This window comes from Halichoeres trimaculatus, unplaced genomic scaffold (genome assembly GCF_033239565.1).
Source record: "Halichoeres trimaculatus isolate MK-OKI-2021-1 unplaced genomic scaffold, fHalTri1.1 fHalTri1_scaffold_14, whole genome shotgun sequence".
NCBI lineage: Eukaryota > Metazoa > Chordata > Actinopteri > Labriformes > Labridae > Halichoeres > Halichoeres trimaculatus.
In genome coordinates, this window is record NW_027437192.1 from 13,970,338 (window position 1) to 13,993,368 (window position 23,031).

Consider the following 23,031-nt stretch of genomic DNA (forward strand, 5'->3'; position numbering starts at 1 on the left):
ATTGTATTCAGGCTGAACATGCTAAGTGTGATTTTTCTCACATTTTTTAAAGATTTGTCAAAGGAAAACTTCAGTTCTTAAAGACATCATTACTTTTCTCTCTAGTTATATCACCCAGTAAATTGAGTCTTTTGGTTTCATTGCTGACATTGCCTTACAGCAGTATTCCTATGACTTAACCACTGAAACTCTAAGCTTATTATGTACACAACTTCCTTTGTTGTAATCAGGAAGTGATGACTTCCCACTTAATTGTAGCAACATGACACAAACAACGCTGAACTCACAGATTTATACAAGTAATAAAGAAAACATTTTAGCTTAATGCTGCCAACCACAAGTGATGGGATCATTTTGTATAAATACATTTACATGAAACAGTTTTAGTTTTTATTCCCATGAGACATTCATTTTCTTTTTCACCTCCTCTCATGAGATAAAACTGTGTTGTCACACACCTGAGGGCACTGTCTTCATCTTGGAGCACCTGACCCCTCCAAAAGCCTGAAACAGGCTAAATCCTACAATCCCTTTGTGACATTTACTTAATAAGCAAAGCACTCGAGGTAGTAAAAGCATCATTAACCAGTTGCCTTATCGTTTATCCAGTTTCATTACCTCACATGACCCGTGCCCTTACACTTATATCCATGCTCTACTTTCAGAATGTCAGCGACACGGCGTTGACTGGAGATGTCACCAGGTAGAGTAAATGTTGTCTGAGGATTTGAAGAGCAGTGTGTCTGTACAGTGTGTGTATATCACCAGCTGCACTAGATTCATGCTGAAATGTACCTGTAACAGGAACTATGGCAGAGTGCAAACACCTTCTTTTTCCAGTCAGAGAGTTTTAAACAGAAGTTTGATCAGAAACATCACAAACCCATGTGACTACAGCCTATTTCTATCTACTGTATCTGGGCAGCAACATGTTCGGGTCTTAGTTGTCTAATGTCACCCCCTTGTGGCAACAGCTGTTATAGCATTTCTAGAAGATGAAAGCTAAATGATAAAACTGCTTTTGAAGTATCCATATCTGTGTTTTACACCAGCTTTTTTATGTTTGGTTTCATTGTGGTTAAAGCAAAAAAAAAAAAAATTCTTGTTGGATTGTACATGAGTAAATCAGATAGAAGCAGTAGGTGTTAATACATCCCCAAAGTTACATGTAGATGTTTGAGTCCAAAGTGAAAGCCCAACCTCACTTTCTAAGTGCATGCAAACTGAAAGTCAAATATTGACATTAAGGTGCACACCACGGGTTTCTTGCATCAGTGTGTGTAGTGTCCTTTACAGGTCTTTAAGTGAAAACTAATCCTTTTAATCCTGCCTTCGCAGCTGCTCGGCCACACACACCCTCAGGCATGACACAAAGAAAATTGATTTCTTAACGTGGGCTGAAAATCCTGTCAATTAAAGTCAACTTTTTCAGCCAAATCAGCACTTTTTGTGTCTCAACTCTGAAACTTTCTCCCCAAAGAACAATGAGCCTCACCGCTGTTGTAGCTGCCTTTATACCTGCTATAAACTGAAGACACAGCACACAGTGTGTTCTCCATAGGTCATTTCTTCATTTAAACATTTTCTTGGCATAAAGCTGCAGCTGTATTTACTTTTGTAGAGCTCTACAATCTTTAAATGAGGGGCTGAGAGAAGAAGCGTTAGTTGAACTTTTAATTTACTTTCTCCAGTAATCTGGCAGTGCAGACACAGTTCATAATTTATTTAACACAATTTACTTTGTATCTTCAAAGATATTTCATTATAATATTTGAATTAGTTTCAGTAGAATGTCTAGACGAGGGTATTTGAGGTGATTCATCAAACACAGTTGCAGATTCATCATTTTTGCATAAATCACGTATCACTAAATGTTAATCTGTTGTGATAGAGGTCATGTTGGGGGAAATCAAGCTTTTAAACAAACAGTATTGATACAAAAATAATTCATATCTATGGTTTGACATTCAAAGTTAGTGTATCCATAAGACTGAAATGTGTTTGAGAATTTGGTCAAATCTGCGACAAAAAAAAGTTGTACAAAATTTTGCGCTGCATCTGATGTCTGCCCATGTGGACTGCCTTTAAGAGTCATAATTTTAACCAAGATCATTTATTTCTACATCAAGGCAATTTTAAGAAATGCTTCACCAAGATACAGTGGACTAAGAGATCTTACAAATATGTCTTTAAATTTGACAAGCGTCTGTATCTTAAATCTGCTCCTTTAGGCTTATCCCTTAAGTGTGCTACTGGAAGACTTAATAAGTGCCAAATCAGTTCTTTAAATCCACTGTTAAACCTTTAAAAGCCAACTGAGAAGTATTTCTTCAATTCTCTGGTAGTGGCTGCAGAGCAACCCTTCATCTTATGAGGATGGATGAAAACAAGCTGGGGACTTATTTTCTTTAGTCAACCATCAATAACCCACACATTTTTCAGTTTCAACAGAAATATAATGATGCAAAGTTCAGTATTTAATAATGTTACTTCAGACGTGTTAATGCTGTGTTCCAATTGCTTATATTACTAAAGATAACAGAGTAGAATTGTTACATAAGACACATGTTAAGACTTGGGTTACAAAGGGGTAGAAAATTTTCAGTAAATTTCATGTAAGCAGGCAAGGAATATTGAAAACTATCATGATTTTAACCAAATTAAATGAATTGAATGAACATACAGTCCTGAAATTTTCTGTTAATTTCCAAAAATTCCCATGGAGAAAGTTTTCAAATTTGAAAGTTTACCGAACTTTTGTCACCCAAGATAAAACCCAAATATGATGAAAAGTTGTGTGGGACATTCAACAGCAGCGTTTTTGGCTAAAGCTACTTGAAGTTTATGAAAAACCAAAATGCTTCTGAGTGTCTCCAAACAGCTCACTTCCTGGTCCTGTAATCAAAACTAGACCAAAGGATGAGGAGCTGTATCCTTCTGACATCAGGCCAAGCCAACACTGTACACATACAGTTTTGAAGTGCACAGTCCGTTTTTGATCCACAGAGAGAGAGTGACCACATGTGACTGATTAAAATTGTTAAAAACACTCTGGTCACATTAGTTGTAGCACCTTGTTGTTGATCTGCTAAAAACACAACAGTCTGTTGCTGGGGAAGAGGCTATCTACCTCCTCTGCGCTGGACAACAATGGTTCCTGCCACGATGTCATACACAGTCCTGTTGTGCTGGAAGAAGAGCAGGGTGATGAAGACGGGAAAGAGGAAGGCGATGGAGAAGTTTTTATTAAGAGCCCGCACCGTGGAGCTGTGAAAGGGAAGACAGAGGAGACTGAGATTTCGCACAGAGATGAAGTAACACAGAGCAGCAGAGACAAGTGTTTGAGTGATTATTGAAACCTAACAGGATATCTTGAAATCTTGTTCCTCTATAATTTGTTGACACTTAGATTTTATTTTTTTATTCTAATGAAAATGTAATAACTCACGCAGAGAGAGAAACGTTCGATGCTGGGACAACAAGAACTCGGTTTGGTCGCACCAGAGTGGATGTGTCACACGTTACTACCTGTAGACCGAGCAGGAACTTCCCAGGCGTAGCGCCTCCTGTGCCCCAAATACAGATCACCTGGAGAAGACAGACAAACAGAAGTTCATTCATGGCATGCACATGTATGAACATTAAATGATAAAACTCTGTCACATGCAGGTGTGAATTAATACTTCAAAGAAGGTCAAACTGTGCCAGAGCTGAATGAAAACATGTCAGTCTGAATGTCCCTGGGGTATTTCTCACCTGGGAAAACAAGCCACTGAAACACGAGTCGAATAAGAGCAGCAATACATGATTTCATATCAGGCAACTAAGCATGCAACGTTGCATCACTGTCCTCTGTGGGCAGCAGTGTTGTGCAACAACTCTTTCAATGAAACAAGAGCACTAACATGAACTGAGGATGCAGCACAGTGTGATTACATCACATTAAGATCACGTACACAAAAAAAAAGCTACACACCAGCTTAAATCTTTATGATGTGGCATTTTCTGGCAGTACAACAGTGACTCACCTCATAGACGCACACCAGCACCCTGTAGACCAGAGCTACAGCCATCATCTTCTGCAGGTCCTCCATTGATGTGTTCTCATCTATCTCCTCCACAATGAATTGGGTGATGAATTTGGCAATGTCCCTTTATAAAGCAGAGTAAGCATTCTCTTTGTAAGCAACATTCTGTAAGTTTGCATCACTAATCCACAGGTGCACTATTTCCTGGTTATCAAATCAATTTAATGCATGCTAGTTTAGCTTGTTTCTTTCTCTTTATCCTTTTTGTTTTCTCGACAGCTTTACTCACTTCATGCCACTCAGATGCATGATCCACAGGACGATTGTAGCCTTTACACAAAACAATATGAAGAAGTCCACTGTCTCAGCAAGGAACCTCTGGAGAGGAGAAGGGATAGTGTACTCGCGTCCTGAAAGACAAGTGTAGAGACACATGTAACAACAAAGCCCTAAATTTATGAAAACTAAACTGGACTAAAAGTAATTAGATATGACAGAGCATGTTAATAAAATTTGGAGAGGGGGACAACCTGTGGATCCTCTAGGTTTTAATCTTCAGGACTTTGAAAAGGATGTGTTTGTCCACACTTTCAGATTTTAGATAACAAAATGACATGTGCCAAAAATGCTTAAGTACCTTAATTGACGCTCAGATTGTAAACAGCCAATCCCTGTTTTTAATTAATTGGGCACCAGCGGTGACCAATAAGGTGCTTTTTTTAATTCAGGGGGCGGGCTGTCCACCGCTCTGGACACGCCCCCAATCTATAAAAATGTTATTATCTAAAAATCCATAAAAATAATGATTGATCTTACTAACAGTGCAGCCATTTAATAATTCGTTAAACTCTTAGTGATTTTTTTCTTTTATTTTTGTTTCCTTTTTTTTTTTGTTAGTTGGGTGACTGACAGGAGTTAACCTTTGTCAGCTGACTCCTAAATTCTCCAGGCGGTTAGCTGAACACTCAGGCGAACACTGGAACAGCTCGGAGCGTTTAAGCTCGTTTACTCGAGGCCATATACTTAAGCCTGCTTTCGTCCAGACACATGACCAGGCTTTAGTCTGGTGGAAAGCAGGCTGGAGGAAATGGATGAAGTAGGTCATTACTAGAAAGACTCACTGTGAAACAAAGCCGTACCTGCCTGAGGTGGGTTCCCATTCTGCTGCTGGGCTGCCCGGCCATCCGCAGCAGCCGCTGTGGCTGAGCTCTGACCGGTCTGAGTACCACCCGGATGAGAGGCGGATGCTGGGAAACTGAGAGGATACGGATAGCTGTACCAGTTTGCCGGGTCGTAGGTTTGCTGCCCTGAGCTCGAAACAGGTGCACCCGAAGTCTGAGCACTATTCCCAGGCGGAGAGAAAGTGCACGGTGGGGGGAAAGGGAGAGCTGACAGAGTTATCCAACTCTGCCAGTTAGCATACCCCCAGTAATACTGCCACATCCACTGCTGCAACTTTGCGCAGTATTCCGTTGTTGCAGTGGACGGAAGAGGTTTTGTGTCACCCTTGGCCTCTGACATGTCTGATACTACCTACAGTCTCCCCTTATTTTGGCATACAGACCTCAGCGCCTCTTTCAATTCCGCTGCTCCGTTCACTAGCTGTCCACCGGTTACTAGCAGCGCCGACTTAGTGTGCTAGTAAAGACAGGGTTTCCAAGGATACTCAAACATCAAACTTTACATTGCAGGTCTGTATCATTTCAATAATCAAATTCCATCTGAATGAAACAATAATGTGCTTTCCATAAGATGACTTGTTTTTCACCTGACTTTCACATATTGACGAAGAACAGTCATGCAATGCAAATCGCTAATAACAACCCCCCTATTGTCAATAATGGTATGACCCATTTAAAGACGCATCATGTGTATTTTTTTCTCAGTCACAGCTCCATCATTTGGCCGAGTTTTTTTTTTTTTTTTTTTTTTTCATCATACTGCTTGAATAAGAATACCTGTAGCTAAAAATAAAATTTCAAGAAAGTTATTTTGGTCATCTGTGCAATAGACATAAATAATTTCAAAATCAAGGATGGAGTTATCTGTGACATTTTTATTATTATTATTATTATTATTATTATTATTATTATTATTATTATTATTATTATATCATAGCCTTATGTCTCATAGCAATGGAAATGGAAACTTTCCACAATTTTAATTGTGAAATATCTTCCCTTTGCTCTACCACAAGAGGGCAGCAAAGGCCAACTGACACATGACGTTATCACGTGAAACTATCAGAATAATCATTAACCTATTGATGTTATATGTTTTATGTTGTGATTATGTGTTGCAAAGCTGAATCATTTACATTAATCTGACAATATTTTATATCAGTGCTTATGATTGTGTACCTTTAGCCTCAGGTGGGATAGTATTATTTTTTAATCACATGCAAATTTTAGACTATTAAGGTGTATAGCCAAGGGTGTAAGGGTATAAGAGTGTATGATTGGCCTGCTGCCACATGTAGGGATTTGGGTGAGTTCAGCGACATACAGTAGACTTACAAGGGCCACTAGGGTCACAAACTGAAACTCTGTCGAGAGCAGCGGAAACGCTTTTGATACAAAAGACCTGCTGGCCAGTCAGGTGATGAAAGGCACTGTTTTTCACTTCTTCTCACAGTCTCTTTTTCCCTCACTGACAAACACACAGAGAAACACATACTGTCATTCTGTTTTTCAAATTTCCCTTTCCTGATTAACCCTTATTCTAGCTGTTGCCTATTTTACTGTCTTCTACATTTTAACTTTTCATTTTAACATTCAAACATCTTTCCTTGTTTTACTTCTTTTCCCACATCCATTCTCCTATTTTATCCCCCTTCCTGTCTAATGACTAAAGGGGGGGAGGGAGTGAGGCAGGGGGCTGTATTTGCTGACTGGGCTGACCCGACTCTACGAGTTAGGTGTTAGGTCTGCCAGTTCTAAATGATTGTGCCTGAACTATTGAATGGAACCAGTGAGGCAGACACCAATCCGACCCCAATGAACGTTATCCCCACCGACAGAGGCCATACGATGACTGTGCCCAAAAGTAATCAGGCCCAAATAAAAGCTGTGTTCGGCAAACGCTGACCCCCATAGAACCCGACAACCTGCTGGGATTATTGCTGTGGAGGTGTCTGTGTGTTTCTGCCAGAATGTCTGTGTGTGTCTGTCGTGGGATATGTTTTGGTGGACTTGTTTCTAACATTGTGAAAGTCACTGGTAGCAGATCATGTTATGATATAATTATACCACGCCATGCAGACTAATACACATCTGTTAAATCAAACCACATCATACTATTCAATAAATCATACATGGTGATACACTGCATATATAGATATGTTATATAGAGCAATACTAGGATAAAATGTGACAATATAAAGGATAATACTAGAAAGTAAATTACGATACAGAACAACATGGTTTAATGAGCAATGTTTTAATACATTCTTATACAAAATGTATCATGAAACAACAATATGTGAAAAAAAATCTTTAAAAATAATAAAAAGCTATATGATAAGGTACAACTCAGAATCAAAAGAACATGATAAACTTAAACAAGATAAAATTTGTGAAATAAAAAATTAAATGCTATGATGTGCTGGGATACTATATGAAATAAACTTTAGTTGGTATGATACAATATTCTTTAAACCCTCTAATGTTTACTCCACAAAAGAAAAAAAATACTTTTTTTATTTTGTCAAAATATTTCAGTCAGACATAGTAACTCAAAATAAGCTCTACCAAACATTTGAGCAGAACATAAAAGGGGTAATTAACAATATTCAATACGGTACAGTACAGTACAATACCATAAGATACAATGGGTTAAAGTGCCGTATAGTAAGACAAAATGAGATGTAATACAATGTATACAATACAATATGTAATACAGTACCGTACAATATACAACCACACAATTTGATATTACCAAATATAAGAAAATGCATTTTGATAATGTACAGTCCTTTATCATATTATGTAAAATGGAATGATGCACGTTATTTTACCTTCAGGGATTTTTTTCCTCCACCAAAGTGAACAAAAAATGCATCTATCCATTGATATGATGAAACAACATAAAACCGCAGACAAATTTCATGCCTCAAATCAGTCTGAGATAAGAGTATCTATAGCAAATATTTACAACGCTGCCACTTCAGCAGAGCACACAGTGTGTACCCCATTGGTCACATTCAAAGGTGATCTAATCTACACCAACTCATGAGTCAACACAGGTAACAGCACTCTGAACGCTAAGAAATGGAGTACAGTGTCAGCAGGAGCATTACATTGAGGAAAGTTTTGGAGCATAAACCCAGAATATTTGATTTTCATCCTGACATCACACAAATCAAGCTTTCTGTTGAGTCACTCTTATAGCACCACATGAAGTCTTTGTACAGCAGCTGATGACATTTACATGCTTCATTTTTTGCTTGAAGGGGGGATTTGTCTTCTGCCATGGCTGCAACATAAATGCTCAGATAATGTTTGCACACGTATGTATGCAAAGAGGCCATTTAGATGACTGAGTGTGTGGCAGACAGGAGGGTGCGTGGTGTATTCATTGACCTACAGGGTTCACACAGTTCAAACATATTTTTTTTAGAAACATTTGCTGTGTCTGTGCAGGATGTTTCAATGCTACTAGACATACACTGAGGGGACAAGGTCACTGAAGGCACTTTAGGAACTGATTTTTCTGTGTATTTGGTCTTAATCTGTTGCATTTACATGCTTTCTACTGACATTGTTTAGTCCTTGAAATAAAAAATACACATATTTCGTAAGGGCTGCAATAGATAACCACATATATATAAATATATATAATTTAAGCTTTCCTTTTTAGTTGGGTTCCTCATCATTTTTAGCCAAGATAACATGTTGTTGAATTTGACTTTCATATTCCTTTATTTACAATCAAGATGTGACTCCTGGCATTTAAGTGTAACCTTTTTAAAAAGACATTTAAACTGTTTTCTTATGGATATTTAAAGGTTTATGTTTTGACTCAGAGTATACTTTGAAGGCATGATCCTGATTTCAAGTAGGAATCTTGTCAGTTCTGACTATTGAGTCAGTTTAAAGGAACGAATGAGCGACTCCTACTATTATGTGGAATTTAGTTTGTTTACCTATAGCCCCCACAGATAACCCCATTACAGAGACCTAAGGCAACAGCTGATAAAGAAGTCACAACGAAAAACAGTACCTCTTGGTTTTCAGAAATTCAGTTTTCTGCAGATTCAGCTATTCTTTAAATTTATTTTTCAGACATGTTACATTGTTTAAAGCCGGTAGTACACACAGTGCCTGCTGATCCACTCAGAATGTGTCTGTGGGTCACAGGTTAAAGAAATTAACAAAGCGTTGGTCAGTCATCCAGGGAATGTGGGGAAAAGGGGTCACTCGGGTCCCAAGCAGTCATGTGATCGATGCATCAGTCAGTGAGACTGTTTATATGATGGTTTCAATCCATCAACAGATTTAAGAAACAGATTTAAACGCACCATTATGAGGACTCATCCAAAAAGACTTTTGGCATGTCGAGTCTCAAACACTTCTTTCCAGCCTCAAATAGGATTAATCTCTTTAGTTCATTGATTTCATGCAGAGAGCAAAGATTCTATAATGTCGACATAGTCTCGCATTTACTCTGCTTTGCTTTTTAATCAGCTTCATTCATTGAATGAATAAAGCCGTAATGATGAAGACTGTTCCTGAAAATATGTGACTGGAGCAAGGAAGTGAAAGAGAAAACTGTTCCACTCGCTGAGACAGCAGAGGGAAGTCCTCGCTACCTTTGGCCCAGAGAAGAGAAAAATCCCTCTGAGATTCTGCTCAGTCTTATGTGTAACAGTGAGAACCAATTAAGTGAATTATGTCTGCTTCCCTGGAGCCCTGACAGGAACACCCAAGGGGAGAGTGGGAGTACGGCCGCTCTCCCACCAGCTCCTGCTTCTAGAAAATTCCCCTTAACTCTTTATCCTTCAGTTAATACTCTTCATTTCCTGAACTTATTAGGTCCGAATGCAGACCAACCTTTTACCCTGTTGATGGCACACTGTGCTGAGGAGATGATGAGGTTTTTTTCACTCATGCAGTTATGACTGCACTAAGTATTATTATTTCTCACAGAGTATGTTGACATGTTCAGATGTGGTCTACTACTACTTTACAGCTGCTTTAATAAATATCTTAAAGCGGATGTGAGAAATTTTCAGCTTGCATTGATTATGGTGCCCCCTGTGGACAAAATGGTTATTTTAATTCTATACTTTTGACTTATGTAGGTCAAATGAAGGTTTCAATTTTAATATCATTGTAGTTACTAAGTCTTTACAGGCTCTATAAAAAAGAAAAGACTATATGTAAAAGGTATCTCATTGTTAACATTGGTTTTAGCACCTGACTTTAAGTCCCCTTCACCAGTTAGCAAGAAACATTCCCACAACTTTTGCTAACATTCCCCACAAGCTCTATTTATAGTTTTTGGGTTCTTTTTTAACCATGTTATGTTAAAAGAAAATTTTAAGAATGTTAATCATTTAACATAATGTTCCTATAAAGTTAAATGTGAACAAAGAAATAATTTTTAGAGTGCAACATTCTGTGGATGTTTTGGGGACATTTTTTGGATGTACATTGTAATGTTTTCAGCTGGAAGTGTTCTTTAAGTTCACAGAGTATTCCAGTGATAACATTCTGTTGAAACATTCTTAAAATGTTTGGTGACAAATCAGATTGATTATTATGTCCTAATCTTTTAAAAACGTTCTGAACAGAAAGTTTTCTTTAAGTTCCCAGAATGATTCTGGATAACGTTCTCAGCAATCATTTTAAAAATATTTTGGGTTGACCTTCTGAAAATGTAAAGTTAGAACAAAGCTAAAACATTATGTCCTGTACTTTAAACATTTTCAACTGCTTTGTTTTGTTTGTTTCCAAATAGTTTTATGATGTTCTCCCAAAACCATCCTAAAATGTTTGCATGTGACTCCTTTCTAAAAGCAACTTCACACAACACCTGAAAGACATCTGAAAAAAGAAGTGGACAAATGGAAAAAGACAATGTGCTTTTTCATATCAGTTGTAATGTCAAAAACTATATATATATATATATATATATATATATATATATATATATATATATATATATATATATATATATATATATATATATATATATATATATACATATATATATATATATATATATATATATATATATATATATATATATATATATATATATATATATATATTATATTTATTATATTTATTTATATTAACATTATTACTTATATTTATTTAAGTAACAGTATATATATATATATATATATATATATATATATATATATATATATATATATACTGTTACTTCTCGAAGAGAGAGAAAATGCATAAACTGGATGTAAAAGGACCTACAAAACACCTCAAAAGTGCTTTTATCAGCTTAAATATTTTTTTTAGTCTGACCTCAATAAGACAGGAATGAAACGTCTCTGAAAAGAAGTCCAAACACGTCTGGTGGACATTAAGAAACATGAGCTTGAGGTTTTGTCTGGTTTTCATTTTATATATCTGACCAAAGGGTTTGCTAATAAAGAGGAAGTGCACCAGATACACCAAAACAAGAGTTTGAATATTTCGCAATTTACTTAAATGAGAACTGATTTTGCTTTTTTTAAAACTGAAGGAGAAGTTAATAACTTATAAAGTGCTAAGTTTGCCCATCATCACTGCAGGTTTTACTGTATGAATTTTGTGTCAGTTTTTCTACTCGCTTATAATCCAACTGAATGTATCATGAGGGCCCAGTTTTCGTTTTCATCAAGCCCAAATTCTTGTGCAATCACTCCCTCTAGAACAACGCAACCCCTCCAACCACCCCTCAGACCAATGAGTTATTCTGATGTCTGAAATCTGTGCAACAGCTTTCTCCAGAGGTTTCACAACATTTCACTTCAACCCTCTTTTCCACCATCTCCTATTTCATTTCACTGATGTCAGGATCATGACTGTTAGTCACATGCTCCACTCTCCCTTCCTCTTTTTCCCTCCTTCAAAAGTGCCAGAGGAGACAAAAAAGAGCCGATAAAAGGGTCGGACCACAGAAGGTGCTTGTTTTTTTAACGTGCAGCTGCGCATTGCAGAGAAGTCAGTGGAGTTGTTTCCCCGGTGAGTTTCACACGGGCGTCGACTCAAACAGCTGTAAACCCATCGACCTCAGATTATTAGGGCTGCAGATTACCTTAGTAATTATATTTCAAAATCATAGATTAGATGACTGATTTATATAGCTGTGCTCATTCAATGTTTTTTTTTTACCCAGGCATTACTTGGGGACATGATATAAATCTAATCTGAAGTGTTTTGAGAGGTTTTGTTGTTTAGGTTTATGCTGCTCAAAGGCCTGTCAACAACCCACTTGTAGAAAGGTTAGTTTGTGACTAACAGCTTCCGTTTTCCTCCTGCCTATCAGAGGTGGAGGATATCTCTACTGTGCATTGAGAGGGAAATGCATGCTGCTTGTCTGAAGCATCTGTCTAGATGACTTTGGACCCTATTTTGTCTTCATGTAGAGCTTCTTTGATCCCCTCAGTAGCTGCTCCAACACCTTATTTGAACTCTGAATAATCCGCTCGAGTACGGGCGAACATACACACTCTGTACTGAACACGGAGGAAAAAATGTGAGGTACAAAAAAACACAAACTTCAGGCTCAGTGTCTGCCTCTGTGTGCCTCTACATGACTTGATAAAAAATGTAAGCCATTGAAAGCAGGGCAGAAAAACAGCATTGTCTGACCTTTAAAACATCAACACCATTCAGTCAGACCACCTGCAACAGAAGGTCAGTGTGTGTCTGTGTGCAAACTTACAGCATATTAAACTACCTTTCCTTTAACCACAGAGATAACTTGAATCTTGTTCTGGTTGTGCTTTAAAAAAAAGTGCAACAGAATATCTGCTTTGTTGTTATTTTGGGTGAGACGGACAAACCCCCAAAATACATCTGGATAACCAAAAAAGACAAACATTGGAGGACGAAATTCATAAATTAAGTCAATTATGTTTGCTGTCCATGCAAAGCCAAGATATTGTAAATAATAAATGAAGTCTTCAAGGTTTTTCACTGTCTAGATTGTATGAAATTGTTGTTTATAACGTTTTTCCTCTACACAGAAGTCCTGTTCCTTCCCTCCATACTGCAGCACAAATACAAAAAGCACCAACACATAAACGAAAGAGCAGGCAGGTAAACATGTCTGTCCATTCATGACATTAGTTCTTAGGGTTTTTTTAGTGCTCTCTGGGGTAAAGCATTGTGTAGGCTCTGGTTTGTATAGCCTGACTTTAAAGCCTCTATCCTTCCTCTGAGCTTTACAATAACTCACAGTTCTTCCTCTCGCTCTGAGCTCAGCCTCCACAGGAACTCCTGCTGTGATGACTTGAAAACCTGTGGCTCTTTGTGCTGCCCTCAAAGGCTAAATGTGCTTCCTCATATACAGCACAGAAGCCTTCAGAAGTTATATTTTCAGCTGGACTTGAACAGCTTGATCAGTAGAGTCGTTCCAGGACACACACATCCTAATTGTCTCACTTTATTTCATTGTATGCCAAGAAAACAAAAATGTTGGTTTTAAAAACATAGATCCCAAACCACATGATAAGGCCTTAAACTTGTTGGCTTTGAGTCAGCTCTATGGATCTGAGCTGCTGACCTCTGACCTCTCTGTGTTGTAAGCCAAGGATGAAAAAGAGTTGAAGTTTTTCTAACCATTTAACTTGTTAGAATTTATGCTAATACTTAATGCTTTTACCCAGTAGGTGCAAATTTGCTTTGGTATATGGGCTTTGTTTAGAGTTTTGTTCTCTGGCAGTTTTTTTTTTTTCCAGAGCTCTTCAGTTGTAGTTTCTTGTGTTATTCTGTGACCCAGCACCAAGTCTTCTGTGTGCAGTATTTCCTGTTTTATTTTTCAGTATCTCCCATCACTGTGTCCCAAGCCAGAGGCTGCAGCTTGCATGTGGGCCTACAAATGACGCATTTAATCTTTGAACGCAGCTTTCCTAAGCTGTGGTCCCCTGAACTGACACACAGCTCATGCATGTCCTGTCCAATTTTACTTCCTGTGTTTTTCTACCTGTTTGATTGCTCCCCGTTTGTTTCACCTGTGTCCTGTTTTCACCTGCTTTTGTTAGGCTCACTGCGCCGTCCTTGCACTGTTTGTTGTTCTCCCAGTAGATCTTATTGAGATTTTCTATTGAGCAGTTTCATTCAGACATTTCTTTTGGGCATTTGATCAAGACTTTCTTTTCAAATTCTGTATTTAAAAAAATAAATAATAAATGCTTGTCAGTCTGCAACTGGGTTCATTGTTCTATTTTACCGCTACTCATGATACTAAAAAGAAAGAGACAGCAGAAGTGTTATCTTTTTCAGAAACCAAACATTTAACACACCTGCATATGAGCAAGAAGATATGACACAATACACTCTTCTCCTTTGTAGTTTTGGTAAAAGTTGTCTCAAACTTTCACAAAAACACTATTTTGAAGTCTTAAAGTTGTAGTAAGTCTATCAGTAGAGGCGTCTGAGGTGAAAATGCATTGTGCCTAGGTTTCTGAGTGAACATCAGATGCTCCCCATGAATCAGTGAGAAGTATCCCAGTAGGATTTGAACCTGAAGTCATATCCACTCTGAAATAAGACGTCTTAAGCAGTGATTCTCAAAGTGGGGTCCCAGGACCCATAAGGGTCCAGAAACCATAGCTTGGGGGTCCACAGAATAATTTAAAAAGGATTGTGAAATTGTGCTTTATCTATGGAAAAGTGTAAGAAACTGGGATCTCTTGGACCAATAAAATCAGTAGAATAAAATCAATGAGATCAACTCTGATATGGCCATGAACTGCCCATCACTTCACATAGGGCAATGATAGAAAAAAACTTCTTGGAATCATATTTTACTCAACGTTTACAAAATGAATCACTTGTAAAGTATAAATGTTGCCTAATTTTATCACTGCAAAGTACAACATGGTTCATCCAAGTGGCAACTTCCGGTCTAAGAATATGAGACAATGCCGAAGCGCTAATATATATTTGCTGTTTCTCAAGTGTCCGCTTGAGGCTGGCTCCAGAAATTACGGCAGAAATTAACCTATCTACAGCCTGGTTTAAAAAGAGTTTCCTGTCTGAAGCATTAATTGTAATAATAATAATTAATACGGTTGCTAGGCGCTACCCAAGTAGCTGCCTGTTGCAGCAGCTCTCTTGCTTTGTCCGTTTCTTGTAATTTTTTCGTCTCTTTTTCGTCGTCTTTGTATTTGGAGTGGATCATCACTTTGTATGGTTCATTATTAGTCACGGACACCAAACTTTTTGTGGCTTCGGCGATATTTTTGACTACTTTTCTCCTGTGTTTGTCTGGAGATCCTACATGTAACCATGGCTGCATTGTTTACATGTGAAATTAGCTGTTAGCAGCCTGTAGCATGTCAATGCTAACTAGTGTAGGGCTTGATGATTTCCCTCGAGCTGAGGAGAAGGAGGTGAGGACGACGTGCTGGTTCTCGGATGTGAGCTGGGAGGTGACGACGTGGACCTGTCCTTCCATCCATCGTTGTTGGGAACGTGGGATCTCGCTCCGGGGGATGGATGAGCTAGCCGTGCTAATCCAGCGGCATCGTGCTGTTCACGGACGTAGCTGACGGAGCTGACATCGGACGCCGCTACACATCGGAGGAGCTTCGCCTGCTGTGAGCAGACAGGATCCAGGAGACAGAGACTGAATAGACTGCTGGGGAGGCTCAGTCCTGGACCCTGTGGAGGTGGAGACTGGCTGGGCTGGAGAGTGGTGGACGAGTGGTGGACGGGATGTCTTCATCTAATTTCTTATGGACATTTTTGCACTTTCTATACTCTTTCTTACTTTTGTTTTCTTAAATGCTGCGGTGACTCCTGAATTTCCCCTCGGGGATAAATAAAGTATTTTCTATTTCTATTCTATTTCTAATCTCCTTATCGGCACACACTGTACAGGGGGTAAATTTTTGTCCAACTCGGTGGTTCAGATCCGGATCGGATACTAGGATTGCAAGCTCGCCCAATCAGAGGCACAGCTCAGCTCACATGACTATCAGACACCCTATGGCTGTACTTGCAGCCCCTGCCACTTCCAATATGGCCGCGATCACCGATTTGCTTCAAAAATCTGTTTCAGAAACAGATGGGTGATGCTGGGGGGACTACGTCCACTGATTATACAGTCTATGGGTCCATCATTTCATAGTATTAGAATATGCAAATCAAAGTTACATTACTGAGAGGCTCCTTGAAAAACTATCTCATCTGAAGCGGTCCATGGTTTAAAAAATTCTGAGAACCCCATGGTCTAAAACGTAAAGTGAAAAAAGAGGCAGGCTATTGTTTCTCTGAAACCACAGTGTCAGACACAACTCAAAAAAAAAAAAGAATAATAATTAATTATTTTTTTTTGTTTGTGTTGTTTTTTGTTGTTTTTTTTGCTGACTCACACATTTTTGATGTTATTTTAACACAAGCATTATTTTTTAATAAAGTTAAATTTGAAAGACAGTTTTTAATGTGAATAAAAATGTGATTGGGAATTTTCAGTTGTTTGGTGGAGATATTTAGAATGAGTTTTAAAATGCTCCACCTTTTTGAACATCTTCTTAATCCAAACACCACAGAGTCTCAGCATGCAAGAAAACAATTACATTTATCAGTGTAACCTCAGCTAATCTTTACACTCCAAATGGGTGGAAATATTTTGACTTGAGTTAACTTAAATATCCTGTAATCCTTGGCTTGAATAGTCTAAATCCTGTTCTCTGTAGCACTGATTAGATTGTTGTGACTGGAAATGTACAGTTTCAGACACTGTAGACAACACATTCTCATTCAACATCAGTCCAGCCCCTGAAAGCTTCACTGAATTAAAAAAAAAAAAAAAACATGTAATGAATGCTGAAAGTTGTACAAGCTGTAGAGTTTATTTTGATTGTGCAATTTGAATGAAAGAGTAATTAGTGTCATACATGTATCTTTCATTCAGCTGATCAACTTTGACATGAAAGCTATTTGTGCTTGACAAACAAGCAGAGGAAGGGTGTCAACGCTACGGCTCAAGTGGTGCTTTCCAGATGTTATGCAAAGGATATGAGTTCATTCTTTTACTGTCCAAGACAATCTGTTGTCACAATCAAACATATGCAGACAAACAGCCACATACAGAGAAGAATGAAAGTTTTGTTAGCACATGACCTCAATTCACTGCAGAAACACGTCTGAAAAGATCATGAAGACTTAAACAAAAGTACACAAAGTAATGTCAGGTCATTCTTTTGTTTTCATGTCTGTCACTGCCAGTAAAACCTTAGCAGACTTCTCACTATCACGCTCCTTCCTGAACAGCTTCCTAAGCTTCTCTCTGAATCTGTTCTGCTGATGTAAGCTTTGTCTCAGTTAACTGGAGGCAGGAGAGGAAGAGCAGGACCTTTCCTTTCTGTCCTATCCTGTTTGGCCTGAAGCTACAAGAGTGTTTTTTCAGATGGTCACTTCATGTTGGTGGTTGTGTGTTCTTTACACTGCTGGGTATCCACATTTAAGCATTTGGAACGTACACACAGACTATCTTAAAAGTCTGTGGATATGTTCCCAAGTTTTGGAAAACCAAAGGAGAAAAGCTAAGTGCAGCTTCAATTTGAAATGCCTGGGATAAAACAGGGAGGTGGGGATCTGGCTCATTCCCTGCAGTTATCCAAACAGAGTGACGGAGACGCCTGCGGATCACAAGCACTGCACCTGTAAAACAATCCGTAGCAGATGTGATCTTTTCTCTCTCTGACTGTGAGAAAATGATCACACACAGAAGACACACAATTTTCAGCAGTTTCAGCGTGCACAGCAAGACATGCAGGAGACCCTGAGCAGAAATAGATAAAGTCTTGATAAAGGATCGCAGAGAATGACAGAAAGGATGAACAGAATTGTACAAAAGTCCTTTTTTTCTAACTTTTTTCTAATGTCTAATACATTTGATTAAGTAAGATGAGATCAGGTATATTTGTTGGTTAAGAAGAGCTAAGCTGTAGCTGTTAGCAGCAATGCTATGGCACTGGTTGGTTTTGTTGACCTCTGTGGACAAAGTCTTAACTCTGATCTCTTTGCTGATCTTCTCATGTACTTGAGTCAGATTGTTCCCTTATTTTCACCTCACCAGCCACAGATTTAGCTCAGCGGCTAAATCACATGCTTCATGCACAGAAGTTGTAGTCCTTCAAGCAGACAGCCCAGATCAAGACCCACTTTCTTCAAGGTCTCCACTCTATCCGTTGCCTTGTCCTCACACAAAAAGGCAAAAATCAAATCTGTTCACCTCATTGGACACCTAAGCTGGGCTAGGTTAAAAGGTCAGGTTTCTTTTCCTGAAAATTTCTAAACAGTCTTCATTTGAAGTTTTCTAAAATTCTCATTCACACATGCCCTTCACAGCTGGAAGTTTTCTCCTGTTGGAATGAGGGTGTGGGGAAGGAAAGGAATGATGTACAAAAGGGGCGCTGCATTAGCCATAATAGAATACTGACAAGATATCCTAGATCACATGTGTCAAACTCAAGGCCCGCAGCCTGAATCTGGCCTGCCACACCATTTTATGCGGCCTTAAAAGGTCTGTTTGTCTTATAATAGATAAATCAAAAAGGTGAATTGACCATGAGCTATGCTCCTTATAATACCTACTGATTTTGTTACCTGCGAAGTGATGGCATCCCACCACTGGATTGCAGTGTTTCACATCAGTGCCATTTTCTGAACTAGCGGAATGGAGAAATAAAACAATGATCCCAAAACATCCAGGAAGAGGAGAGCTGATGCAGATAGAAGGCTGTTTCAGGAAAGATCAGAAGGTGAATATATGTTAATGCTTCAAGGAGAAAAACCAGTATGTCTTTTGTGTTATGAGGCTGTGGGGGATGTCACAGAGTACTTTTTTGACATCATACACAAAGCAAAGTAAGCCAAAGTGAGCTTTCAAGAAAAATAACAAATAGTGCAAAATTTAAGATGCAAACTGCAATCACAGCTGGAAGTGTTCAAGAAAGCCACAACCAAAACAACGCAGCAGTGAAAGCTAGTATTATTGTGGCTGAAGAAATTGCCCACTCTAGAAAGTCTTCTTCAGAGGGTGTGTTTTTGAAGCAGTAGCTGCATTTATTTTACATTACATTTAGCTACTTTTATCTACACTTAATATATGTCTTATAGTTACATCTGGCCCTTTGAGGGCAACCATTATGCTGATGTGGTCCTCAGTAAAATTGAGTTTGACACCCTTTTTCTAGATGATGAGTGGCACAGTCCAGCATAGTGGTGACAGATTTTTTGCTTTAGAATTGACAATTCTGCAAAATCACCAAGAAGAGTAGAAACGAGCTTGCTGATGAGCAGAACAGACTATGAATTAGTTGCATGTTGTAAATATAATCATCCTTCCCCATCTGCTCACAGTGAATCAACTTGAATTTACCTCACTTTCCACTACATTGTCACATCAGCTCACTTCAGCTTCATGTGAAAGAGTTGGAGGTGTTGCGTGTAAAGTTGAGGTCAAAAGTTCAACCATTTGTGTCGGTGCTGCCACAAGGTGAACCTGGGCTTTAGGAGCCCTTAGATGCTCAGACCTTTGAGTTGTTGTCCCTCTGTCATGGATGTGATTGGGTTAAACGTTGCAGGGATGAAGGAAATAGTAACTTCTTTCCTAAGGTGTTACAAACAAAGCAAATGACATGGTTACAACTGTCCACTCATAACCTTTGCTAGCCGTTCACTGTGATATCTCATCCTCTTGGCGTGCCCCCAAAAGTGCAAGTACTGTACGTCCTTGACTCCTTCCCCCGCCATTGTCCACACAGAGGGGAGGACGAAAGTTGGCCTACAGTTCCACCTGTTTCAGCTATTACCTCCAATCAGTGCTATCGTCTCCCTTTTCCTGCCATGGGAAAGTGGACCCTGCCTCTGGAACAATCCCCTCCTAAAAAACACACAGGAACACACAAACACTTGACGGGCAGCCAAAGGGTGGGGATGACCCATAATGCATTGCGTGTATCCATGTACGTACAGCGGCCAGTATGAGAGCAATGGGAAATGTTCGACCTCCTGAAAAGGAAGAGAGGGAACATTTCCTCACTGACCTCCCTGCATGATGCTCTCCATACTTCTAAAAGGAGTTGACATTCCTCGTGGAGTCCCTGCCAGCGCACATCATTCATCACCACAACGGCTGAGAGTTGACCTTTTCAACTTTAAGTAGGGAATATGTTTGAATCCTTTGTTTTCTTTTCTGGCCAAAATAAGGAAGCATGAACAAAAGTATGAGCCTATCTGGAAAAAAGAGAGGGGGAGATTGCAGTAATACCCCTAAGTCATGGGAAGAAACCATTAAAATCAGGAAATTAGCTTGTCAGATTAGCTGGTATGTTCCTATTAGCGCACTTTTATCAACAGCATTCCTTAGCATGCTCTAGTGATTGTGGGGCTCTCAAGAATGCCATAATAGAATGGAACTATTTTGCTGACAAAAAAGGCTCAGAGACAGCAATTCCACAGTTTTCAATTTTATTTAAAGCAACCACAACAATTCCAAATGAACCAAAATGTGTCATGTTGGAGAACAAAGGCACAGAAATTTAATTTTTTTAGGCAGCACAATGAAGATAAAGAAAAAAATGTGTAGAACATGTCATGACTTTTGCTTGATTTTGTACGCTCATTGAACTGAGCTTGTCATTCAGAAATGAATCAAAGAAGAAGAGGGCTTGGGGGGACTCCATTACGCGTCCTTTACGTATGTCCTCACTGCCACTACGTCTCCCATAATGCATTTCTGTGGAGAAAGATGAAGATAAGGTGTAGTTCACAGATTAGAAAGAGTCCTCTGTTGGTGGAAAGGATTCAGATTGAAGAGGCAAATTTTAACTAAACTTTTTTTGTATTTAAACATTTAATGTTACATCTAATCCCACTTAATTGCCATTTTATTCATTTACTGGATAACTTTCGAGGGTTTTCTTTGGGTTTCTTGCAGTTATCTGATATAACTGCACTCCCTGTAGTACTATAGATTTTTCTGGGCTTATTAAAAGTGCTTCGCAATGATCAAATTACAATTTCTTTTTGGGCAACATGTTATTTTTTAGTCAAAGAGCATGATTTCTTTTACAAGGGAGTGGGTCCAAGAGTTTTTAAATGTGATTAAAACATGAGTTTTTTTTCTTACTTCAAATTTAAAGATAACTTTTAAAAGATGTAAAAAAAAAAAAAAAAGAAGTAAAAATAAATAAATAAATAAATAAAAAATGTAAAAAATAAAAAACATTTAAAAAAAGAAAAAACAACTCAAAATTTGCAATGTTTTTCAGGGAAAACTAACTTAAACCAAAGCTTAAACTACTTTCAGACATTTAAACGTGACAGGCAGTATCAAAAAGAAGGAAAGAAAGAAAATAGAAAATAATTTCTTACCGCTATCAATTTCCCATCTGTGATTTCTCTCTCGATATTCGTCTCTTTGCCGTCCCAGCTCTGTTTCTGCACCAGCTTCCCATTCTCCAGAGTCACCACCGTCTGCAGGGCAAACACAGACAAACCGTGAACCCCAGCACTCTCATCACTGTAATTTTTTCTTTTTCGTGTTAAAGTTTTTTTTAAACCTCAAAACGAACTAACCCTCGTCTTCCTATCATCTACAGTCGTCTCCTCGAAGGGTTCGTTCAGTTTGAACTTGATTTCGGTCGTTTTGAAGGTGCTCTGAGACTTCATACAAACCGTCCCATCATCGTCGACAGTCACTATCAAATTGGGTTTGGTTCTGTTGCCCACCTGCCTGGTCGCAAACCCCACACCTGCGCAGTAGGAAACAAACTTAGTTCACTGTATAACATGCGCTGAACATCTCCATTTAAGTTAAAAGTAATAATAATTATGTAATGCGGAATTAAAAAAAGATTTACTATAAAGCTTTTTACTGGCAGCCCTCACAGACTTAAGAAATCACTGTCATACCAATTGCTTTCATGTAGTCGTCAAAGTTCTCGCTGGCGACCATCTTCCACGTCCCAACAAACTTCTCAACCATGTTTGCAGTTTTCTGATGTGATATCCTCAACGACAACGTGTGGACTCACTCCGGATTCAACTCGCTTCCAGTGTGGGAACAGACACGGAGCGTTTTTAAAAGGCCACCGGGACATCAAGCGACGCTGTACATCAATCACAGGGACCAATCACAGCCCGCTACGTCACACAGGAGGACGGCTGAAGACCCGCCCGGCGCTTCCACAGCTTCCAGCATCTGGAGCCAAAAGTGCCTCTAATCGCTGATCAAAAGTTTTTCAACCAAAGCTGCAATACTGCTTTTAATTTGGTTCTATTTTTAGCTGTAGGCATAAAACACCTGTTACAATGTACAATTTATAAACAGCTAAAAAAAAAAAAAAAATATGAAAGAAATTATTATTTTGTTTGCATGTCAATTATTCTCATTATGAAATAGTCTTATTTTCAATAGCAGTGTGGCAAAGCTTGGGAAATCCTTACCAGCTCATATAACTGAATCTAAATTAATAAAAAAGTAGTTAAACATTTTCCTGTTGCCAGGTTGGGAATACTTTCATGATGTTTTCAACCACTTTAATTCATCGTCAGCTTGCAACCAAAGACTTGTCAGAGTGTACGAAACCCATGTGTGTAAAGCTATTGAACAAAAGCCTCCATAGCCATATTAGTGTGAAACTATAATTGCCAAATCTATTCCATGCGTATACAATTAACTACTCAAACAAAAATGATCTTTAAGAGGCAGTTATGTTTGTTTTTATCAAGAAAGTAGATGGTATTCCAGTAATTTATCTTTGAGTATGAAAGGTTAAAAAAAAATATTAGGAACACATCAAATTCCATGTTAT

At 38.5% G+C, this 23,031-nt stretch overlaps 2 protein-coding genes across 2 annotated transcripts; both read right to left on the bottom strand.

Annotated features, from left to right (window-relative positions):
* Positions 1-820: 820 nt before the first annotated feature.
* Positions 821-5,850, bottom strand: fam8a1a (family with sequence similarity 8 member A1a). The gene is made up of 5 exons (XM_074686126.1): positions 5,168-5,850; positions 4,318-4,438; positions 4,029-4,152; positions 3,449-3,588; positions 821-3,267 (listed from the first exon to the last, which is right to left on the bottom strand). The coding sequence occupies exons 1-5, from the start codon at positions 5,547-5,549 to the stop codon at positions 3,123-3,125; spliced, it is 912 nt and encodes a 303-aa protein (XP_074542227.1). The 5' UTR covers positions 5,550-5,850; the 3' UTR covers positions 821-3,122.
* Positions 5,851-20,666: 14,816 nt separating this feature from the next.
* On the bottom strand, positions 20,667-22,287 carry fabp4a (fatty acid binding protein 4a). Its single transcript, XM_074687135.1, has 4 exons — positions 22,130-22,287; positions 21,794-21,969; positions 21,590-21,691; positions 20,667-20,951 (listed from the first exon to the last, which is right to left on the bottom strand). Exons 1-4 carry the CDS (start codon positions 22,200-22,202, stop codon positions 20,898-20,900), a joined length of 405 nt encoding a protein of 134 aa, XP_074543236.1. The 5' UTR covers positions 22,203-22,287; the 3' UTR covers positions 20,667-20,897.
* Positions 22,288-23,031: the final 744 nt, after the last annotated feature.

What these genes read in the sequence shown, in the direction of transcription:
- fam8a1a (XM_074686126.1), bottom strand. Translation starts at nt 5,549, where the DNA reads ATGTCAGAGGCCAAGGGTGACACAAAACCTCTTCCGTCCACTGCAACA. An exon ending in TGGGAACCCACCTCAGGCAG is followed by an intron (nt 4,439 to 5,167) that starts GTACGGCTTTGT and finishes CTTGTCTTTCAG; the next exon opens with GACGCGAGTACACTATCCCT. An exon ending in ATGCATCTGAGTGGCATGAA is followed by an intron (nt 4,153 to 4,317) that starts GTGAGTAAAGCT and finishes TGCTTTATAAAG; the next exon opens with GGACATTGCCAAATTCATCA.
- fabp4a (XM_074687135.1), bottom strand. Translation starts at nt 22,202, where the DNA reads ATGGTTGAGAAGTTTGTTGGGACGTGGAAGATGGTCGCCAGCGAGAAC. An exon ending in CGACTACATGAAAGCAATTG is followed by an intron (nt 21,970 to 22,129) that starts GTATGACAGTGA and finishes CCTACTGCGCAG; the next exon opens with GTGTGGGGTTTGCGACCAGG. An exon ending in TAGATGATAGGAAGACGAGG is followed by an intron (nt 21,692 to 21,793) that starts GTTAGTTCGTTT and finishes TTTGCCCTGCAG; the next exon opens with ACGGTGGTGACTCTGGAGAA.